Source organism: Haliaeetus albicilla, chromosome 13 (genome assembly GCF_947461875.1).
Source record: "Haliaeetus albicilla chromosome 13, bHalAlb1.1, whole genome shotgun sequence".
NCBI classification, from domain to species: Eukaryota; Metazoa; Chordata; class Aves; order Accipitriformes; family Accipitridae; genus Haliaeetus; species Haliaeetus albicilla.
The window spans coordinates 591,712-613,164 of NC_091495.1; the positions used below are offsets into that span (position 1 = coordinate 591,712).

Genomic DNA, 21,453 nt, shown 5'->3' on the forward strand with positions numbered 1-21,453 from the left:
GGCACCCAGGTGTCTGCCCCCCCCCCCCTTGTCATAAGGAACCCAGGTATTTGGGGTTCTCCCATAGTGGACCCAAGTAACCCCCATTCCCCCCCATAGGCGACCGGATAACCCCCCCACACCCCCAGAACCTGCCTGGCGTGGCACCATGGGTGCTGGGTGCGGGAGAAGACTGTGGGTACCAAAAAATTTGGGGAGGGGGAAATGGGGGCCCGCTGGCAGCGGTGGGATTCGAACCCACGTCCCCGCGGGGACTGGAGCCTAAATCCAGCGCCTTAGACCGCTCGGCCACGCTACCGGGGTGCGGGGGGAGCCCGGGACGACCGGCTCCACTCTGGGGGCGGAGCCCGGGCCCCTGCACGCCCCGCCCCCGCCCCGCCCCCAGAGCGGAACACCGAGATCCCGCCTCCGTCTCCGCCCCTCTCCTCGCGCGGTGCAGGCCGGGAAGGGGTGGAGCTTGAGCGCTGTCATGGCGGCGCCCATGGTGGAAGGTGCGAATGGGGGGGGGGCGGACGAATTGGGGGGGGTCGTTCCCCTCCCCCCCAGTGCTGACCTCCCCCCTCCCCCCCCAGCCCCCCAGGGGGCCCCTCCCCCCTCCGAGCCCCCCCCCGACGCGGAGCCCCCCCCGCAGGACCTGGAGGCCTTGGAGTGAGTGACCGGACACTTGGGGTCGGGGGGGGAGGGAGGGGTTGTCGGGGGTCCCTGACCCCCCCCGTTTCACCCCAGGCTGCCCCCCTACGAGCTGGGCCGCCCCCCCCGGCCGGTGTGGGGGGCGCGGGAGGAGTTCGCCCACCGGCCCCACAACTTCCTGCGGGGCTGCAAGTGGTGAGAGAAAGACCCCCCCAAAACGACCTCCCCCTCTTTCCTACCCCCCCAACTGACCCCCCCTTCCCGCCCCCCACCTCTCCCCCTTTCCCCCCCACCCCCCTTTTCCTTCCCCCTCCCTTCACACCCCTCCCAAGACACCTGGGTCCCTCTGCGGGTTTTGAGGGGAGGGGGTGGGGGTCCCAGATATCTGGGTTCACTATGGGGGGGCGTTGGGGGTCCCAGTTGGCTGAGTCCCTTGTTGGGGGGGGGGGTTGGGTGTCCCTGACACCTGGGTCCCCTTGGGAAGGGGTGGGGGGGTCCCGTGCCTGACCATGCCCCCCCACCCTAACTCGGATGCCTGGGTGTCGTGTGTCCCCCCCCCCAGGGCCCCCGACGGCTCCTGCATCCTGACCTGCAGCGACGACAACACCCTGCGGATCTTCGACCTCCCGCCCCCCCCGGGACCCCCCCCGGGGCTGCCCCTTCCCCAGCTTGTGGGTGATGGGGGGGGGGAGTGTTGGGTGGCTGTGGGCTGGCTATGGGGCAGCTGGGGGTCGCTTTGGGGGTCTTGGGGGTATTTGGGGGGGCCTGGGGGGTGTTATGGGGCACATGGGCGTGTCTATGGAGGTGTTGGGGAGGGGGTTGGGGGGCCGGGGGTGGCTATGGGGCACCCATAGGGTGCTTGGGGGTGGCTATGGGGCAGCCAGGGGTTGCTGTGGGGCACCCATGGGGTGCCTGGGAGTCTCTATGGGGGTCTTGGAGGTATTTGGGGGGGCCTGGGGGGTCACTATGGGACATTTGGGGGTCTCTATGGAGGTGTTGAGGGGTTTTGGGGGGACAGGGGTGGCCATAGGGCACCTGTAGGGTGCTTGGGGGTGGCTATGGGGCAGCTGGGGGTCACTATGGGCTTCTATGGGGCACCCATGGGGCAGATGGGGGTCTTGGGGGTCTCTATGGAGGTGTTGGGGGGGTGCGGGGGGCCGGGGGTGGCTATGGGGCACCCATAGGGTGCTTGAGGGTGGCTATGGGGCACCCATGGGGCAGCCGAGGGTTGCTATGAGAGTCTTGGGGGTATTCAGGGGGGCCTGTAGGGTCACTGTGGGGCACAAGGGGGTCTGTGCGGAGGTCTTGGGGGGTTTTGGGGGGCTGGGGGTGGCTGTGGGGCAGCCGGGGGTCACTATGGGTCACCCATGGGGTGCCTGGGGGTGACCACGGGTGCAGGTGCCAGCGCTGCGGGTGCCGGAGGGCGACACCATCTACGACTTCACCTGGTTCCCCCTGATGGACTCGAGTCAGCCCCCCACCTGCCTGTGAGGACACTGGGAGGGACTGGGGGGACTGGGAGGGGGCTGGGAGGGAGACTGAGAGCATTAAGAGGGTACTGGGAGGTACTGGGAGGGAGACTGGGAGCGCTAAGAGGGTACTGAGAGGCACTGGGAGGGGGACTGGGGGCACTACGAGGGCGCTGGGAGGGAATGGAGGGCACTGGGAGGGGGCTGGGGGACACTGGGAGGGACTGGGGTGGGTACTGGCGGCACTGGTTGTTACTGAGTGTTACTGGGAAACACTGGGGAGGCAGCTTGGGGATTACTGGGAGCTCACTGGTTCTTACTGGCAGGAATGGGGAGAGCCTGGGGTTTTAGAGGGGGATCCCGGGAAGGGCTTGGGGTGGTCACTGGGTGTTATTGGGAGACACTGGGGAGGGAGGGAGCTGCAGGGGGAGGGATGTTCCTGGGAGCACTGGGAGGTTACTGGGATGTTTCTGGTCTGTACTGGGCAGGGTGGCATCCAGCAGCCGGGACAACCCCGTGCACCTCTGGGACGCCTTCGACGGGACCCTGCGCGGCTCCTTCCGCGCCTACAGCCACCTGGTGGGGGGGGGCCCAGGAGTTGGGGGGGGGGGGGGGCTAGGTGTCGGGAGCGACACCCAGGAGCGGGGTGGGGGGCACCCAGGAGTTGGGGGGGGGACTAGGTGTCCGGGGGGGCACCCAGGAGTGGGGTGGGAGGGCACCCAGAAGTCGGGGGGGGCACCCAGGAGTCCTGGGGGGGGCACGGGGGTGACACAGGGGACCGAGGTGTCATCCAGGGGACCCCAACATTTTGAGGGGGGGGTACCCGAGGGATCTGGGTGGGGGGGAGGGAGACGAAAGGGGCACTCAGGGATCTGGGGGGGCGTGGGGGGAGCCGAGGGGACCCCCAAGTGACGAGGGGGGGGGTCAGGAGGAGCCGGTGGCCCCCCACTCGCTGGCCTTCGCCCCTGACGGCTCCCAGCTCCTGGGGGGCTTCGACGGCGCCGTCCGCCTCTTCCCCACCCACCGCCCCGGGAGGCACTGCCAGGAGAGGCGGCTCCACCGTAAGGGGCGGGGCCTGAGGGGGTGGGGCCTCAGGGGCGGGGATTGAGGGGGCGGGTCTTAAGGGGGTGGGGCTTGGGGGCTAGGGAGGCAGGGATGGGGGGTTACCCCAGGGGCTCTCTTACGTGGTAGGGGTTAAGGGGGTGGGGCTTGAGTGGGTGGGGTATAAAGGGGTGGAGCTTGAGTGGGTGAGGTCTAGGGGTGGGGCTAGGGTGGGTGGGGTTTTAAGGGTGGGGCTTGGGGGGGTGGGTTCTGAAGGGGTGGGGCACCCTGAGGGTGGTGGGGCTGCAGGGGTTGGGTGGACAAGAAGCTGCGTGGTGGGGGTGTGGCCTAAAGGGGTGGAGGGTGGGTGGGGTCTGAGGGAGGTGGAGCTTGGGGGTGGGGCCTAAAGGAGGTGGGGTTTGGGTAGAAGCCTGCCTACTGGGGCAGCTGTGAAGGGGTGGGGCTTGGGGAGGGGGTGTGGCCTGATGGAGGGGCGGGGCAAGGTCCAAGGGGCGTGGCCTCATCCCTGTGCATTCTCTCTGTCTCTTCTTGCAGAAGGGGGGCAGGGCCAGCGGGGCCTGATTGGCTGCCTGGCCTTCAGCCCCACCCAACCGGTGTTTGCCTGTGGCTCCTATGGGCGGAGCCTGGGGCTTTACGCCCTGGAGGGGGGCGGGGCCTTGGCGCTCTGGCCCCACCTCCCTGCCGCCCCCACCCACCTCTGCTTCAGCCCTGACGGCAACCGCCTCTACGCGGGGGGGCGCAAGGTGGGCGGGGCCTAGGGCGTGGGGGGGATGCAGAGGTGGGGCCATCCAGGCTGTGGGAGGGGCTTGGGGCTGTGGGTGTGGCCTCATGGCAAGGGGCGGGGTGTCAGGTTTGGGGTGTGACTGCCAGGCAGTGCTTAGGGTGGGGCGGATGGGTGTGGGCTTTGGAGGTGGGGCTTGGGAACCAGGGGTGTGGCCTCATGACAGGAGGTGGAGTCTTGGGGGCAGGGCCTCATGCTTGGGGTGTGGCCTCTGAGAAGTGGGTGGGGTTTCATGGCTGGGGCGGGGCTGGGGGACTTGGGGTCTGTAGGGCAGGGGCTGGGGGTGTGGCTTGGGAGGGCGTGTCCCACACTAGCCCCACCCCCAGGACCACCACATCCTGTGCTGGGACCTGCGGTGCCCGGAGCGCCCCCTGCTGGCGCTGGAGCGCCGGGTGGGCACCAACCAGCGCGTGACCTTCGACCTCGACCCGTGAGTGACCCCCCCAGACACCTTTTTTGGGGGGGGGGGTGTTACCCACACACCTGGGTCCTGCTGACACCCCCCCTTTGTTCCTCCCCAGGACGGGGCGGTTCCTGGTGAGCGGTGACACAGACGGTTTCGTCACCGTTTGGGACACGTTGACCCCCCCGGGGACGGGGGACCCCCCCCTGCTGCCCCCCCACCTGCGCTTCCGCGCCCTCTGCGACTGCGTCAACGGTACCAGGTAACACCCGGACGCCGGGGTGTCCCCCCCCCCAGACCCCCCGGACACCTGGGTGTCCCCCCCCAGACACCTGGGTCCCCTGGGGTGTAGGTGGGGGTCACCCGGACACCTGGGTGTTGTCATGTCCCCCCCCGCCCCAGCCTGCACCCCGGGCTCCCGCTGTTGGCCACCGCCTCGGGGCAGCGGTTGTTCCCGGCGCCGTGGGACAGTGACGAGGAGGGGACGGATGAGGACGGGCCACCCCCGGGGGGGGACAATCGCCTACAGCTCTGGTGGTGGGGGCCTGACCCCCCCGGGGACGACGGTTGGGACGGTGGGACCGTGGATGCCGATTGTCACCCCTCTGGTGACAGAGAGGTCGTGTGTGGTGATTGTCACCCCCCTGGGGACAACGGGTGGGGCACCCCCGGGGACACAGGAACCGTACACGCCGACTGTCACCCTCTCGGGGACAGTGAGTGTCACCTGTCTGGCAACAATGGCTGGCACACCCTTGGGGACACCGGAACTGTGTATAATGACTGTGACACCCCCGGGGACACCGGCACTGGCCTCTCCATGTACACAGACTGTCACCCTCCTGGGGACACCGACTGTGACCCTCCTGGGGACACCGGCATCAACCACCCCACACGTGCCGATTGTCACCCTCTTGGGGACACCGACTGTGAGCCCCCCCAGGGACACTGACTGTCACCCCCGTGGGGATGACAGAGCCAGCCTGTCCATGGACGCCAATTGTCCCCCTCTCGGGGACACCGACTGTCACCCCCTGGGACCACCAGCACCCACCTCCTCGGGGGGGGGGGGGCTGCAACCCCCCCTGGGGACACCGACACCCCCAGGGCCACCGGCTGTGACCTACAGGCCCCCCCGGGGTCCCCCCGGGTTGGTGTGACATGGTGGCCTTTGGGGGGGGTCGGGGGTCGTTTTTAGGGTGCTGTTGGGTCGGGAGGAGTTTTGGGGTGTCACGTGTGGGTCTGGTTGAGGGTTTGGGGGGGGTGTCTGGGGGGGTCGCAGTGTCCCTGTCCTCCCCCCGTCGTACTAAAGATTTTGTACCTGTCACCGGCTGTCACCGGTCTGTACTGTCACAGATGGGGGTGTGGAGCAGAGCTGCACCCCCATATACCCCCCCATACTCCCCCTACACCCCTCCTAAGCCCCCCCTACACCCCACATACGCCTCTAAACCCCCATATACCCCCTTATACCCCCCCCACACCCCCGTACACCCAGTTATCCCCACCCCAACCTGGTGGCGATGCCCCTTTAAGAGCCCCCCGGAGAGGTGGGGCTGTTTGTAGCCGCTTCACCCATCACCATGGCAACGGGTGGTGATGTCACCACGGGGGGGCTGCACGGGGCCTTAAAGGGGGGGATGGCTGGGGGTGTGTGTCCCACGTGTGTGGCGCTGCTGACCACGCCCCCAGCCCTGTGGCCACGCCTCCGCCTTTATGGTCACGCCCCGTGTGCGTAGCCACGCCTCTTTATGGCCACGCCCCTTCCTAGCCCCCCCCACCCCGCTCCCCCTTCATTCAGTGCCGGCTCCCCCACGTCAGTCTACTCTAAACCCCGCCCCTCGTTAGCCCCGCCCCCCCGTTAGCCCCGCCCCGTCACACTGCCTCTCTACCCGAAGCCCCGCGCGTCGCCACGCCCCTCCTCCCAAACCCCTCCCACCCCTCCAAGCTCCGCCTCCACCTCCGAGCCCAACCTCTCCCCGCTGGTAGAGGCCCTGCCCACCAAGCCCCGCCTCCCTTTCCCCATGGCAAACCACGCCTCTTCTAAAGAGACACGCCCCCTCCCCTGGAGGCTCCGCCCCCCCGCCGGTCCCCCCTCGCCCCGGTCCCGCCGCAGCCGGCGGCGATCGCAGCCGGGGCCGCAGCCGCCGGCGGGGGCGGGGGGGGTCCGGGTGCGGGTCCGGATCCGGGATCGGGATCGGGATCGGGATCGGGATCGGGATCGGGGTCCCGGCCGATGCCCGAGGCCGTCGTCGCCCCCCCGGCGTCGGTCGGCATGGCGGGGCGGTGCGCGGCGTTGCTGGTGGCCGTGTTGGGAGCGGGGGCGGCGGGGCTCAGCCTGGAACCGGTGGTCTGGCACACGGGGAACCGCCGGTGAGCCCGGGGGCGACCGGGGAAGCCGAGGGCTGAGGGGATCGCGGGGGGTTCTGAGGAGAAAAGGGGGGGTCTGAGGGGATCGGGGCGTCTGAGGGGATCGGGGGGGGTCCTGAGGAGAAAAGGCGGGAACCGGGGGGGTCTGAGGGGATCGGGGGTTCTGAGGGGAAGAGGCGGGAACCGGGGGGGTCTGAGGGCATCGGGGGGTCTGAGGGGAACCGGGGGGGTCTGAGGGAACCGGGGGGGTCTGAGGGGATCGGGGGTTCTGAGGGGAAGAGGCGGGAACCGGGGGGGTCTGAGGGCATCGGGGGGTCTGAGGGGAACCGGGGGGTCTGAGGGAACCGGGGGGGTCTGAGGGGAACAGGGGGGTCTGAGGGGATCAGGGGGATCTGAGGGGAAAAGGCGGGAACCGGGGGGGTCTGAGGGGCTGAAGGGACCCGGGGGTTGCTGAGGTGATTGAGGAAGGTGGGGGGGGGCTGGGGAGATTGGGGGGGTCTTGAAAGAACCGGGGGGGCTGAGGGGATTCTGGGGGACTTGAACTGGGGGGGTCTGAGGGGATCGGGGGAGGCCTGAGGAGAAAAGGTGGGAAACGGGGGGGGGGGGGTGTCTCAGGGGACCTGGGGGGGTCCAGGAGGATTGGGGGGATCGGAGGGGATGGGGGGGTCGTGTGAGGCTGGTTCACCCCCCCCAGGTCAGCCTGAGATGCGGTGAGTTGGGACGGGGACACGGGGTGCGGGTGGCTGGGGGACACGGGGGGGGGGTGACACCGCGAACGCGTGTGTGTGACACCGCGTATGTGTGTGTGACTCCGATACCGTGAGTGTGGGGGTGACACCGGGTGTGTCTGTGTGTGTGTTTGTGTGTGACACTGGGAGCGGGTGACCCTGCGTGTGTGTGACACCGGGTGTGACACCGTGAACGTGTGCCTGACACTGATTCCATGAGTGTGGGTGACACTGTGAACGCGTGTGTAACTGTGTCTGACACCGTGTGTGAGTGACACTATGAACATGGGTGCGACACTGATACCATGAGCGTGGGTGACAGCGTGTGACACCATGAATGTGTGCGTAACGCTGTGTATGACACCGGGTGTGACCGACACCGTGAGAGTGTGTGTGACACTGTGAGTGTGTGTAACAGTCTGACACCGTGTGTCACACCATGATTGTGTGACACTGCGTGACACCATGAACATGCGTGTAACACTGTGCCTGACCCCGTGTGTGTGTGACATTGCGTGTGACACCGCATCCACGTGTCCCAGTGTGTGGTTGTGTGTGACGGGGTGTGCAACACGTGTGGGTTGTCTGTGTGGGAGACCTGGGGGGGGGCGGCTGCGTGTGACACACCTGGGGGGTGGGAGTGTGCAACAGGGGGGGTATGTGAGACGTGGGCTGTGATTGTGTCAGACACGGGGTGTTACGGGGGATCTGTGTGTGCGTGTGTGTCAGACACCGACTGTCTGGCAGGGACGTGTGTGTGTCAGGCACCAGCTGCCTGCTGACGGGGGGTGTCGGGTGTCAGTGTGTGCGAGTGTACGTGTGTGTCGGGGGGGTGTGGGTGTGTAAAAGAGCGTTGGGGGGGTGTGAGGGTGTGGGGGTGTTGTTTGTCCGTGTCGGGGGGGTGTATGTGTGTGTGTTGGGTGTGAGTGTGCGTGTTGGGGTGTGTGAGTGTCTTGGGGTGTCGTGTGTCTGTGTCGGGGGGTGCTGGGGATGTGTGTGTGCGTGAGCGTGTTTTGTGTGAGTGTGCAGGTCGGGTCGGGGGGTGTGTGTGTCTTGGGGTGTTTGTGTTGGGGGGGTGTGAGTGTTGGGGTGTGTGAGTGTCTTGGGGCGTTGTGTGCCTGTGTCGGGGGTGTCTGTGTTGGAGCTGTGTGTGTGTGAGTGTGTTGGGTGTGAGTGTGTGTGTCGGGGGTGTGAGTGTCTTGGGGTGTCGTGTGTCTGTGTCAGGGGGGGTGTGTGTGTGTCTTGGGGTGTTGTGTGTCTGTGTCGGGGGGGTGTGTGTCGGGGGGGTGCGTGTCAGGGATGTGTGTGCCTATGTGAGCGTGTTGAGCGTGAGTGTGCATGTCAGGGTGTGTGAGAGACTTGGGGTGTTGTGTGTCTGTGTTGAGGGTGGGTGTGCGTGAGTGTGTTGGGTGTGAGTGTGCATGTCGGTGTGTGGATGTCTTGGGGGAGGTGTTTGTGTGTGTGAGTGTCTTGGGCTGTTGTGTGTCTGTGTTTTGGGGGTTGTGTGTGTTGGGGATGTGTGTGAGTGTGTTGCGTGTGAGTGTGTGTGTCAGGTAGGGAGGTGTGAGTGTCTTGTGGGGTTGTGTGTCTGTGGGGGGGGTGTATATGTCTGGGTGTGAGTGTGTGTGTTGGGGGGTGTGTGAGTGTCTTGAGGGGGTGTGTGTGTTGGGTGTGAGTGTTGTGTGTGTGTGTGAGAGTCTTGGGGGGGGTGTTTGTGGGGGTGTGTGGGTGTGAGTGGGGGGGAAGTTATGAGTGTGTGAGCGTGCGGGTGTGTTTCAGGCTGTCCGGTGGGGTGTTGTGCTCCCTGCTGGGTGTTGGTGGGGTGTTTGTGGGTGTCGGGTGGGGGTGTGACGTGTGTCGGGGGGTGTTTGTGTGCCTCTGTGTGTGTGTGACTGTGTCAGGTGGGTGTGTAAGGGGGGGGTGATCCCCCGAGCTGTGTGTCAGGCTGTGGTTGGGGTGGTGTGTGTGTGTGTGTGTGTGTGTGTGTGAGAGACTCCGTGTGTGGGTGTGACTCTGTGTGTGTGTGTGTGTATGTGTGACACGCTGAGCGGGTGTGACACGGCAGGGGTGCGTGTGACGCTGTTCACGGGATGGGTGACACCGGGGGGGTGTGATGCGGGGATGGCTGTAGGGACACGGTGACACAACAACCCGTTGGGTGCCCCGCAGACGCCTGGGTCCCCTTTTTTTGGGGGGGGAGGGTTGGGCAGCAGCTCCCTGTTGCCATGGCAACGGTGCCGCTGCCGCCTCCCCTCCCCCACCCCGCACGCCTGGGTCCCCCCGGGGGGGGAGGGGAAGGGGGGGTTGTCTGTGGGGGGGGACACAGGCGCCTGGGTACCCCCCCCCCCAACTCCACCAGCATCCTGGGGGGGGGCCCAGCCCCACAGCCCACCCCCCAGGGGACCCAGACATCTGGGTGCCCCCCTCCCAACTCCACCAGAATTTTGGGTGAGGGTCCCAGCCCCCCCTCCCCGGGGACTCAGGCATCCGGGTGCCCCCTCCTTAACCCCCCCCCCCGTTCTTTTTTTCTCTCTCTCCGGCAGGTTCCTGGCGGCGGGGGGCTACGTCCTGTACCCCCAAATTGGCGACCGCCTGGACCTGGTGTGCCCGGGCGCGGGGGGCGCCGGGGGGGGTTACGAGTACTACAAGCTTTACCTGGTGGGGGGGGCGCAGGCGCGACGCTGCCAGGTGCCCCCCGCCCCCACCCTCCTCCTCACCTGCGACCGCCCCCAGCGCGACGTCCGCTTCACCATCAAGTTCCAGGAGTTCAGCCCCAACCTCTGGGGTCACGAGTTCCGGCGCCTCCACGACTATTACATCATCAGTGAGTCACCCGTGAGGTCACGAAGGGGGGGGGGAAATGGGGTGATGTCACCGGGGATTGACCGGAGGGGAGGGGTGATGGCGCGGGGAGGTGGGGGTGGTAGGAAGGCGGTTTGGAGGGGTGTCGGCACAGCTATTGCATCATCGGGGAGGCCCGTGTGGGGTCGTCATGGGTAGTGATGTCATCGGGGAGGTGCTGGAGGGGAGTGATGTCATCAGGGACACACACACACATTGGCAGGACAGCGTTCGGAGGAGTGTCGGCACGGTTATTGCGTCATCAGGGAGTCGCTGAGGCGTCACGGGGGTAGTGATGTCAGCAGAAAAGGTGGTGATGTCATGGGAGGGTTGGTGACATCACCGGGGCTCCGCTGGAGGGGTGGGATATCGATGGGGCGTCGGCGCGGGGAGGCGACGGCAGTAGAAAAGGCCTTTGGAGGGGTGTCGGGGGGGGGTGCAGGGGCTGTTACATCATCGCGGAGGGCGGTGACGTCACGGGGAGGGGGTGGAGCACCTCTCGATGACCTCCCTCTCCCCGCAGCCACCTCGGACGGGACCCCCGAGGGGTTGGAGAACCGCCAGGGCGGGGCCTGCCTCACCCGCGCCATGAGGGTCACCCTGCGCGTCGGACAGCGTGAGCGTGGGGGGCTGTGTGTGTGGGGGGGGTGTGTGTCCCACCTGGGGGGGGTGGGGGGGCACCCCTGGGTCCCCTCACTCACCCCTCCCCCCTCCTCCCCTCCCCCCCCCCAGGACCCGGGTCGGCGACAGAGCAGGAGGGGGCAGGTACAGGGTGGGGTGTGGGGGGGTGTGGGGGGGTCCCGGATACCTGGGTCCCCCTGACCCCCCTCCCCTGCTTCCCCCCTCCCCCCCCCCTTAGGCCCAGCCAATCAGACGAGCCCCCCCCCGGGTCCCGGCCCGCCCCCTCCGCGGGGGCGGGCGGTGGCAGGGGGGGCGGGGGGAGGGGCGGCGGCGCTGCTGGCCTTGGCGGGGGCCGGGGGGGCTTTGTGGTGGCGACGTCGTCCTCGACGACCCCCCAAAACCCCCCGGGGACCACCCCGACCCCGCCCTGCCTGCCCCGCCCCCGCCTACCCCCTGCGCGACCTGCCCCCCCCCGCTGCCCCCCCCGCCTACTACAAGGTATGAGGGGGAGGGAGGGGAGGGCGAAGGGGGGGGCCAAAACTGGGGAGACACCCCCCTACCCCAACCCCAGGGAGGCTCCGCCCCCTCAGGAATGCGGGGGATCCCCAAAAATGGGGGGATTCACCCCAAAATGGTGGTCATGCGCACACACACACCCCCCCCCAGGAGCCTCCAGGCCAGGCGGGAAGGGGTTAATCCCGGATGCTGGTGGGGCGGGGCCTAGCCGGGGGCGGGGCTTACCTAGAGGGTGTGGCCTAACTAGGGGGCGGGGCCTAGTGTAGAGTGGGCGGCCTATCCTGGGGGGTGTGATGTTGCCGGGGGGGACGTGGCCTAGCCAGGGGTGTGGCCTAATGAAAGGGGGTGTGGTCTCGCCTGGGGGCGGGGTTTCACCCCAGTGTGGGTGTGGTTTACCCCGGGGGAAAAGCTTGAGCCTGGGGGGGGGCAGAGCTTCCCCAGCTTTGAGGCGTCACCCCCAGGGAGCGGGCGGGTCTTGGTGCTCTCCGAGCCCCTTTGATTGGCTGTGGGGAAGCCCTGCCCACGTGACGGAAGGCGGGGCTTCCTCAGCCACGCCCCCCCGAGGGCAGCGGGGGAGGGGCTTTCTTGCAGTAGCCGTGCTGCAAAATGGCCGCCGCCTCCGCGAGGGACCCAGGCGTCCGGGGATGGGAAGTGACGTAACGCTGCGGACAGGACTTCCTGTGGTGGAGGGCGCCGGCGAGGTGGGACTTCCTGTCGGGGCAGGAAGAGGCGGGACTTCCTGTTTGGGGCCTGGAGAGGCGGAGCTTCCTGTTTTGGGGGCCTGGAGAGGCGGGGCTTCCTGTGTGGGCCGGAAGCAGTGCCCAGGACTTCCTGCGCAGGCCGGGGAAGAGGCGGGACTTCCTTTTTGGTCCTAGAGCCACCAGGCGGGACTTCCGGTGTGACACTGCTGGGGGCGGGGCTTCCTCTTCCGGGAGGGGCGGGGCTTGGCGGCACTTCCTGTCTGACCGGTGGTGATTATAGAGAGTTCTTGTGCAGTCGGCTCCGCCCACCTCGATGTCAATCAAAGGTGGGGAGGGACGGGGCCTGTGGGGGGACTCCGCCCTGGAGGCGTCACTATGGCGGGGGGTTGTTGCTATGGCAACCGTGTCACACCCGTCACACCTCACTCCAGCACATGTCACATGTCACACGCCCCGCCACGCGTCACGTTGTCACACGTGTCACACCCGCTCACAGCCGGTCACACCCTGTCACACACGCCACACCCGGTCACACGTCACGTGTACGCCCCCTCACACGTGTCACACCCATCACATGTCACCCCATTGCGTGTGATACCTGACACGCCCCGTCACACATGTCGCACCCTAGCAAACATCAGACGTGTCGCACCCTGTCACACGTCACACACCCCGTCACACCTGTCACATCTCTGACGTGTCACACCCGTCACATACGTCACACCCCATCACGTGTCACACCGTCACATGTGATGACACATGTCACACCCATCACATGTCACACCACATCACACCACATCACACATCATGCCCTGTCACACGTGTCACGTGTCACCCTGATTTGCAGGTCCAAAGAATCAATTTCAGTTTCCAAGCCCAAATTTTGAGGCTCCAAATGCTCATTTTTGGGGTCCAAACCCTCGGGTTTAAGGGTCAAACTCTCATTTTTAGGGCCAAAAGCCTCTTTTTAGGGTGCAAAGCCTCAGTTTTAAGGCCCAAATCCACATTTTGGGGAACTTCCTCATTTTTGGAGTCCCAACCCTCATTTTGGAGAACAAATCCTCATTTTTAGGGCCTCGTGCCGCGTTTTTACAGCCCTAGGCCTCATTTATCTGGTCCAAATCCTCATTTTTAGGGTCCAAAACCTCATAGTCAGAGTCTAAAGTTGCAATTTTTAGTAATGCATCTCATCTTGGGGCCCAAAGCTTCATTTTTAGGGTCTTGAGCCCCATTTTGTGGGTCCAAACATTCAGTTTTAAGGTCCAAACCCTTAGTTTTTGTGCTCAAACCCTAATTTTTAGGCTCCAAACCCCACCTTTTGGTTCTATTTTAGGGCCAAAACCCTCCCATTTTAGAAGTTTAAAGCCCCATTTTTGGGCACAAATCCACAGTTACAGCATCTGAAGCCTCACAGTAATGCCCCAAAGCTTCACTTTTTAGGGTCAAAACCTGCATTTTTAGGGTCTGAAGCCTCATTTCCAGGTCCAAACCCACATTTTTAGGGCTCAAAGTCTCAATTCTGGGCTAAACTCTGCATTTTTCAGGTTCAAAGCCTCATTCCGAGGGTCGAAACCCTCCATTTTTAGGGTCCAAAGCTCCATTTATCATCTCCAAAGCCTCTCTTTTGGGTCCAAACCCTCATTTTTAGGGCCCAAACCCTCTTTTTAGGGCGCAAATTCACAGTTTTAGGGTCTGAACTGCCCTTTTACGGTAGGAAGCCTCATTTTTAGGGCCAAAAGCCTCTTTTTAGGGTCCAAAACTCCATCTGTCGGCTCTGAATATAATTTTTGGGTCCAAACCCTCAATTTTAGAGCCCCAAACTTCACTTTGAGGGTCCAAAGCCTCACTTTTAGTTTCCAAACTCCAATTTTGAGTGTCCGAATAATCATTTTGAGGGTCCAACCCTCCCTTTTAGTGGTCAAAGCCTCTTTTTTAAGGTCCAACACGTCATTTTGGGGGTCTAAAGACCCCTTTGATTTGCCAAACTCATTTTTTGAAGGTCCAAACCTACATTTTTAGAGCCCAGACCTTCATTTTAGGGTCAAAAGCCGCATTTTTAGGGTCTGAAGCCTCATTTTGAGGGTCTAAAGACTTTTTAGCATCTAATCCCCCCTCCTTTTGGGGTAGTAAGCCTCATTTTTAGAGTTTAAACCCTCAGTTTTAGGGCACAAAGCCTCTTTTTAGGGTCCAATCCCCTTTTTGGGGTAGAAAGCTGCATTTTTAGGGCCTAACCCCTCATTTTTAGGGCCCAAACTGTCACTGTTAGGGTACAAAGCTACATTTTTAGGGGCAAACCACTCATTTTTAGGGTAGAAAGCCTCCTTTTTAGTGTTGAAAGCCACCTTTTTAGGGTGAACCCCCTCATTTTTTGGGCAGAAAGCTGCATTTTTAGGGCCTAACCCCTAATTTTTAGGGTAGAAAGACACATTTTTAGGGCCGACCCCTCATTTTTAGGGCAGAAAGCCACATTTTGAGGGTCTAACCCCTCATTTTTAGGGTCCACAGCTCCATTTATCGTCCCCAACCCCTTCTTTTTGCATCCAAACCCTCAGTTTTAGGGTCTAACGCCTCCTTTTCGGGTCCAAATCCACCTTTTTAAGGCCCCAGCCTCCCCCCCCTTCGCCCTCCCCGCCGTTGCCACGGTAACAGGCCGGCGCGCCCTGCCGTGACGTCACGGCAGAGGCAGCCAATCGGGACGCGGCTCGGTGGTTGTTGCTGGGGGGGGGAGAGAGAGGGACGGCCGGGAGGGGCGGGGGGAAGAGGAGGGGCGGAGTCACGTGAGGGCTCGCGTGCCCTGAGGTCACGCGGGGGGGGGGCTCGTGCAAAGCCCCCCCGGGGGGGGGGCACGAGAGCGCCCGCGCGACCGTCTCGTGCGTCCTCGTGCAAGGCCCGGGCACGTGGCCTCTCGTGCGAGCCCTGCAGGAGCCTCGTGCAAAACCCCGCGCGTCCTCGTGCAAATCCGGACGCCACGGGGCGGCGGGGGGGGGGTGGGAGGACTCGTGCAAGGGCCGGGCCACGCCCCCAGCCCCCCTCTTGCACACGCGTGTGCGAGCACCTCCCTCCTTCCTTCCCTCGTGCGGGGGCACGCGGGGACACGGGGGGTTAAAAATAGCCGCCGCGCCCCTCCCCCCCACCGCCGGCCGTCTCGCGGCGGGGGCAGGGGGGCGGGGCTTCGCCCGGGCGTCTAGTGTCCTCGCGGAGGGGGCGGGGCCTCGCCCGGACGCCCGGGAGGCGAAGCCCCGCCCTCTCCCTTTGGAAGAGGGCGGGGCGGTGGCGCCGGGCGCACGTGCAGCCCGGCGCGCTGCCTCCGGGGCGGGGCTTGGTGGAGCTCACGTCCCCGCCCTCCGGGGTTCATGAGCTCTCATTGGTTGGCGCCAGGTCGGGGGGGCGGGGTTTCCTATTGGCTGGGGCTGGGTGTCCCCAGGGTGTCCCCAGGGGTCGGTCCCAGTGCCTCCCAGTTCCTCCCAGTGCCACCCTGTACTGGTCTCTGTTCCTCCCAGTGCCTCCCTGTGCCAGCCCATACTGGTCCCCAGTGCCTTCCCAGTTCCTCCCACTGCCACACTGTACGGGCCCCAGTGTAGCCCTGTACTGGTCCCAGTTCCTCCCAGTGTCACCCCATACTGGTCCCAGTGCCATCCTAGTTACATCCTGTACTGGTCCCAGTGCTGTCCCTGTTCTGGTGCCATCCCAGTCCCAGCGCTGTCCCAGTGCCACCCCATACTGGTCTCCGTGCCATCCTGTCCCAGCACAGTCCTGCTCCCAGTGCCATCCCAGTGCGGTCCCAGTGCCAGTGCTGGTGCTCATCCTGCCTCCAGTCCTGTTACTGGTCCCATTGCCATCCCCATGCCATCCCAGTGCTGCCCCAGCGCCATCCTCATGTCATCCTGGTGTCACCCCAGTTCTGTCCCAGTGTTGTCCCATCCCAGTCCCATCCCAACCCCAGTCCCGTCCCAGTCCTGTCCCAGTCCCATCCCAGTCCCGTCCCATCCCTCCCCCAGCCCTGTGGGCGGAGCCACCCACCGAACGGGGGCGTGTCTCCCCAGGGGGGCGTGTCCCTGCTGCCAATCGCCCCGCCCCTCCCGGCTGGAGAAGGGAGGGGTTTGGGGGTGGGGGGGGAGAGAGAGGAAAGGAGGGAGGAGGAGGGGGGGCGTGTCCGGTGGGCGGTGCCAGCGGTGGGCGGTGCCGGTGGGCGGGGCCCGGGGCGGGCGGGGCGCGCGGCGCTGGGTCCTTTGTTTGAGCGGAGGCCGGAGCCAGCGGAGCCGCCAGCGCCGGGGCCGGGGCCGGGCCGGGACCCACCGCCCCCCCAACCCCGTCCCCCCGTCCCGTCCCCCCCGCAGGTATAACGGGAGGGGAGGGGGCGGGGGGGGGACACCGGCGGGAGGGGGGTTTTGGGGGGGGGGGAGTTGGGGGTGGCCGCCGGGCCGAGGCCTGGAGCGGGGGGGGGGAAGGAGAGGGGGGCTGAGGTGAATGGCGGGGGGGGTAAGGCTGAGGTAAAGGGGGGGTGCTGGCCCCGCTGAGGGGATTTTAAGGCGGGGGGGTTGTCCTGGGGTGAGGTGAATTGGGGGGGGCTGAGTTCCCTGAGGGGAATTAAAGGGGTCCTGGGCTGAGGGGAAGGGGGGGGGCTGGTTCGCTGAGGTGAAATTAAGAGGGGGGGGCAGTGCTGAGGTAAATTAGGGGGGGGTCTGGACTGAGGTAAATTGGGGGGGGTCTTGGGCTGAGGTAAAGGGGGTCTCTGGCCCTGTTGGGGTAGACTGGGGGGGGTGTCAAGGCTGAGGTAAACTGGGGGGGGCTGACTTCCCTGAGGGGAATTAAGGGGGTTCTGGGCTGAGGTGAATGGCGGGGGGGTAAGGCTGAGGTAAAGGGGGGGTGCTGGCCCCGCTGAGGGGATTTTAAGGCGGGGGGGTTGTCCTGGGGTGAGGTGAATTGGGGGGGGCTGAGTTCCCTGAGGAGAATTAAAGGGGTCCTGGGCTAAGGGGAAGGGGGGGGCTGGTTCGCTGAGGTAAAATTAAGAGGGGGGGCAGTGCTGAGGTAAATTAGGGGGGGGTCTGGACTGAGGTGAGCTGGGGGGGTCTTGGGCTGAGGTAAAGGGGGGGGCTCTGGCCCTGTTGGGGTAAACTGGGGGTGGTGGTGTCAAGGCTGAGGTAAATTGGGGGGGGTCCTGGGCTGACATAAATTGGGGAGGGCCTGTGTTCCCTGAGGAGAATTAAAGGGGTCCTGGGCTGAGGGGAAGGGGGGGCTGATTTGCTGAGGTAAAATTAAGAGGGGGGGCAATGCTGAGGTAAATTAGGGGGGGGTCTGGGCTAGGGTGAGCCAGGGGGGGTCTTGGGCTGAGGTAAAGTGGGGGGGGCTCGGGCCCTGTTGGCATAAATTGGGGGTGGTGGTGTCAAGGCTGAGGTGAGTTGGGGGGGGTCTTGGGCTGAGGTAAATTGGGGGGGCTCTGGCCCTGTTGGGGTAAATTGGGGGGGGATGTCAAGGCTGAGGTAAATTGGGGGGGTCTTGGCCTGAGGAAAATTAGGGGTGGGTCTTGGGCTGAGGTAAATTGGGGGGGGTCTTGGGCTGAGGTAAAGGGGGGGCCCTGGTCCTGTTGAGGTAAATTGGGGGGGGTGTCAAAGCTGAGGTAAATTGGGGGGGGGGCTCTGGACTGAGGTGAATTAGGGGGGTCCTGGGCTGAGGTAAATTTGGGGGGGGCATCTTGGGCTGAGGTAAATGGGGGGGGGTCTGCCCCCCCGAGGTAAATTGGGGGGTGTCTGGGCTGAGATAACTGGCAGGGGGGATGTCCCCTGAACCTTCTGAGGTAAATGGGGGGGGGGGTCTGGGCTGGGGTAAATTCGGGGTGTCCTGACCCCCCTGAGGTAAATGGTGGGGGGAGGGGTTGACCCCCATGGTGTGAGTTGGGGGTCGTCTGAGGTGAGGTAAATGGAGGGGGCTGGGCTGGGGTAAATGGGGGAGGTAAATGGGGGGGCTCTGGGCTGAGGTAAAAGAGGGGGGTCCAGGCTGGGGGGGGTGTCCTTGCTGCAGTTAAGGGGATGCAGACAGGCCCCCCCCCACTCTGGGGAGCAGCTCTTGTGCCTTTGGGGGGGGGTTACATCTAGGGGGGGGAGTGTTACATTTGGGGACACTGCCCCCCATGGGGAGCCCTCAAGCACTTAAGCCCTCCCAAATTCCTGTTTTTCACCCCAGATTAGGGGGGGTCCAACACACCTGGGTCTTAAAGGGCCACCACAGCTTGGGGGGGGGGGGCAGCCACCTCGTGTGACCCCCCCCGCCACGTGCCTCAGTTTCCCCTCGTGGGGAGATGTCCCCCCCATTTTGGAGAGGGGTGATCCCCCCAAATCCGGGGGGGGAGCACTTTCTGTGGGGGGAGGGGAGCAGCCAATCAGGATCCCTTGTGGAGACCCCCCCCTGCCCCCATTGCCCCCCACCCCCCCGTTTCCATGGGGGGGCGGGGGCACAGACAGTGTTTGGGGGTGGCTGTGAGGTTTGGGGGGGTCAGGAGGTCAAAGTTGGGGGGGCTGGGTATGGGGGGGCATGGGTGGGATTTTGGGGGTGTCAAGGGGGCATGGAGGGGATTGGGGGGTGTTGGGGTGTCTGGGGGGCATGGGTTAAATTTGGGAGGTGTCAGGGGGACCTGGGGGTGTTGGGGTGTCTGAGTGGGATTTGGGGGTGTTGGGGGGGCCTGAGGGTGTTGGGGTCTCTGGGGGGGGCATGGGGGAACTTGGGGGGTTTGGGAGGGGGTGTGGTTTGGGGGTGCATCAGGGTCTGGTTGGGGGGGACAGAATGGGAAAGGAGGGGGTCTGGCCCAGCACCCCCCCACCCTGGGGTGCAGCGAGTTTGCAAGGGCTCAGTCCCTGTCCCCCCCTTTTACCTCTCCCTCTCCCCCCGGGGCTGTTTCATCACCGGCTCTTGCGTCAGCACCCGGACGCCCGGGTTCCCCCGGGGTGGGGGTGGGGGTGCCTGGGGCACCCGGACACCTGGGTCCCGTTCCCCCCCCCCATCCTTGTCTCCCCCCCCTCCACTGGGGCCAACCTGGGTGCCCTGGGCTGGGCTGGGTGCGGCACCCTGATAAGGTGGGTGTGGGAGCACTGGGAGGGCAGGGACTGGCCATACTGGGAGCACTGGGGGTTGGGAGCGGCGGGTGAAGGCTCCACTGGGAGCACTGGGAGCCCAGAGTGCCAGGTAAGGGCTGTACTGGGAGCTGGGGGTACCAGCTAAGGACTACACTAGGAGTATTGGGAGCTGGGGGTACCAGGTAAGGGCTATACTGGGAGTACTGGGAGCTGGGGGTGCTTTGTAAGGGCTACACTGGGAGCTGGGGGTGCAGTGTAAGAGCTGTACTGGGAGTACTGGGAGCCAGGAGTGCTATCTAAGAGGTGTACTGGGAGCTGGGGGTGCCATGTAGGAGCTGTACTGGGAGGCAGGAGTGCAGTGTAAGGGCTGTACTGGGAGTACCAGGAGTTGGGAGGGCAGTGTAGGAGCCGTACTGGGAGCTGGCATTGCTATGTAAGGGCTGTACTGGGAGCCAGGAGTGCCACCTAAGAGCTATACTGGGAATACTGGGACCTGGCATTGCCATGTAAAAGCTATATGGGGAGGCCAGAGTGCAGTGTAAGGGCTGTATTGGGAGTAATGGGAGCTGGGAGTTCTGTGTAGCAGGTATATGGGGAGCATGGAGTGCTGTCTAAGAGGTATACTGGGAATACTGGGAGCCAGGAGTGCCATCTAAGAGGTATACGGGGAGTTAGAGATCGTAACGAATGGTCTTACTGGGAATTGGGAGTGACCGCTGTGGGGGATACTGGGAGTACTGGGAGTGGGAGGTATCGTGTGTACTGGCAGCACTGTGTTAAGTCTATATTGGTCATAGTGGGAATGTCGGGTCTTACTGGGAGCCAGGGATGACAGTTACTGGTGTTACTGGGAGCTGGGAATGACAGCTGCTGGGAGCTGGGAGTGTTGTGTACTGAGCATACTGGGAACTGGGAGAGCTGTGTAAGGGCTATACTGGGAGTACTGGGGGCAGGTAATGGTGTTACTGGAGCTAAGAGTGAGAGATACTGGGTGTACTGGGAGTGACAGGTGTTGGTATACTGGGAATACTGGGGCCTAGGAGTGATGGGTAATGGTCCTACTGGGAGCTACTGGGTGTACTGGGAGATGGGAGCCAGAGTAGAGAAGAAGTACTGGGAGCGGAGAGGGACAGGTATTGGGAGAATGGGGTGTACTGGGAGCGAGGGGTAATGGGTATACTGGGAGGACTGGGAGGGACAGGTGTTGGCTGTACTGGGAGCTGGGAATGGCAGGTACTGGTGGTACTGGGAGTGTGAGTGACAGATACTGGGAGTACTGGGAGCAGAAATGACAGCTCGTGGTTGTACTGGGAGCTGAGAACAGCAGGTACTGGTCATACTGGGAGCACTGGGAATGGAAGTGGCAGGTAATGGCCATACTGGGAGCTGGGAAGGGGAGACACTGGTCATACTGGGGATACGGAGAGCATGAGTGACAGCTGACGGCTGTACTGGGAGCTGAGAGCACCAGTACTGGTCATAGTGAGGCCACTGGGAGCAGCACCCCCAGTTCATACTGGGTTACTGCTCTCCTAGTCCCAGTATGGGACTGGGGTGGGTGGAGAGGGGGGTCTCCAGTGCTTCCCAGTGCCTCCCAGTAACTGTGTGCCCCTCCCCCAGATCCAGGCCATGGCTGGCGAGTAGCCCCTCCCCCGCACCGGCGCCGGACCCGCTGCCACGTGAGTGCCCCGCCCCCTCGTGCCCCGCCCCCTCGTGCCCCGCCCCATGCCCCACCCATGTGCGGGGAGGGGGGGACGACATACAAAAGGCGTGTGCGGGTGTGCACACACGTGTGCGCACATGGGGTTGTGTGTTGTGGGCGTGTCCATACACACACGCATGTGCCCCGGGGCTGGAGCTCACGCGTCGGTGGTGTCACACGTGTGCCTGTGCCGGATGCCGCGCACATGTATTCACATGTGTGTTCACACACGTGTCTTCAGGAACTGCACACGCAGGGTCACGTGTGTACGTGTGTGCACACGTGTACACCAGGCTGTTTGTGCACACATGTACGGCAGGCTTTGACATGGTGCCACGCACACGTGTGTACACAACAGACAATACAACACGCACGCGGGTTGCCTTGTGCCTGTGTACACACGTCAGGGTGCACACGGGCGTTACAACACGCATTACAACACGCACATGGGTGTACTTGTGCCCGTGCACACGTGTCAGGGTGTACACACATGTAACAACACATGTTGACAGCACACACACGGGTGTACTCATGCCCGTGAGCACACGCCAGGGTGTACACA

General features: G+C 64.3%; 3 protein-coding genes and 1 non-coding gene across 6 annotated transcripts in view; 3 read left to right on the forward strand and 1 right to left on the reverse strand.

Moving 5' to 3' along the window:
• Positions 1-216: 216 nt before the first annotated feature.
• On the reverse strand, positions 217-298 carry TRNAL-UAG (transfer RNA leucine (anticodon UAG)). The gene has a single exon. It is a non-coding gene; the product is annotated as a tRNA-Leu (tRNA).
• Positions 299-420: 122 nt separating this feature from the next.
• WRAP53 (WD repeat containing antisense to TP53) lies at positions 421-5,672 on the forward strand. 2 transcript variants are annotated; one of them, XM_069799778.1, is made up of 12 exons: positions 421-491; positions 573-648; positions 727-825; positions 1,193-1,301; positions 2,029-2,117; positions 2,588-2,678; positions 3,028-3,160; positions 3,696-3,904; positions 4,269-4,372; positions 4,464-4,607; positions 4,748-4,937; positions 4,977-5,672. In XM_069799778.1, the coding sequence occupies exons 1-12, from the start codon at positions 470-472 to the stop codon at positions 5,295-5,297; spliced, it is 1,587 nt and encodes a 528-aa protein (XP_069655879.1). In that variant the 5' UTR covers positions 421-469; the 3' UTR covers positions 5,298-5,672. The 2 variants fall into 2 exon arrangements, with proteins under 2 accessions (XP_069655879.1, XP_069655878.1); XM_069799777.1 differs by having other exon boundaries at positions 422-491; positions 4,748-5,672.
• A 736-nt stretch (positions 5,673-6,408) lies between these two features.
• Positions 6,409-12,416, forward strand: EFNB3 (ephrin B3). 2 transcript variants are annotated; one of them, XM_069799785.1, is made up of 5 exons: positions 6,409-6,718; positions 9,987-10,267; positions 10,808-10,900; positions 11,017-11,049; positions 11,144-12,416. In XM_069799785.1, exons 1-5 carry the CDS (start codon positions 6,582-6,584, stop codon positions 11,407-11,409), a joined length of 810 nt encoding a protein of 269 aa, XP_069655886.1. In that variant the 5' UTR covers positions 6,409-6,581; the 3' UTR covers positions 11,410-12,416. The 2 variants fall into 2 exon arrangements, with proteins under 2 accessions (XP_069655886.1, XP_069655887.1); XM_069799786.1 differs by lacking the exon at positions 11,017-11,049.
• Positions 12,417-16,287: 3,871 nt separating this feature from the next.
• The window catches only part of KDM6B (lysine demethylase 6B), a 28,552-nt gene continuing 23,386 nt past the window's right edge, over positions 16,288-21,453 (forward strand). Inside the window, 2 exon segments of the mRNA XM_069801307.1 lie at positions 16,288-16,459; positions 20,810-20,868. The gene's annotated coding sequence lies outside the window, so the exon portion shown is untranslated.

Coding starts and splice junctions, on each gene's coding strand:
- WRAP53 (XM_069799777.1), top strand. CDS start 470: ATGGCGGCGCCCATGGTGGAAG. Junction 2,679..3,027: donor TCCGCGCCTACAGCCACCTG/GTGGGGGGGGGC, acceptor GGGGGGGGTCAG/GAGGAGCCGGTGGCCCCCCA. Junction 3,905..4,268: donor TCTACGCGGGGGGGCGCAAG/GTGGGCGGGGCC, acceptor CCCCACCCCCAG/GACCACCACATCCTGTGCTG.
- EFNB3 (XM_069799785.1), top strand. CDS start 6,582: ATGCCCGAGGCCGTCGTCGCCCCCCCGGCGTCGGTCGGCATGGCGGGG. Junction 10,901..11,016: donor CACCCTGCGCGTCGGACAGC/GTGAGCGTGGGG, acceptor CCCCCCCCCCAG/GACCCGGGTCGGCGACAGAG. Junction 11,050..11,143: donor GACAGAGCAGGAGGGGGCAG/GTACAGGGTGGG, acceptor CCCCCCCCTTAG/GCCCAGCCAATCAGACGAGC.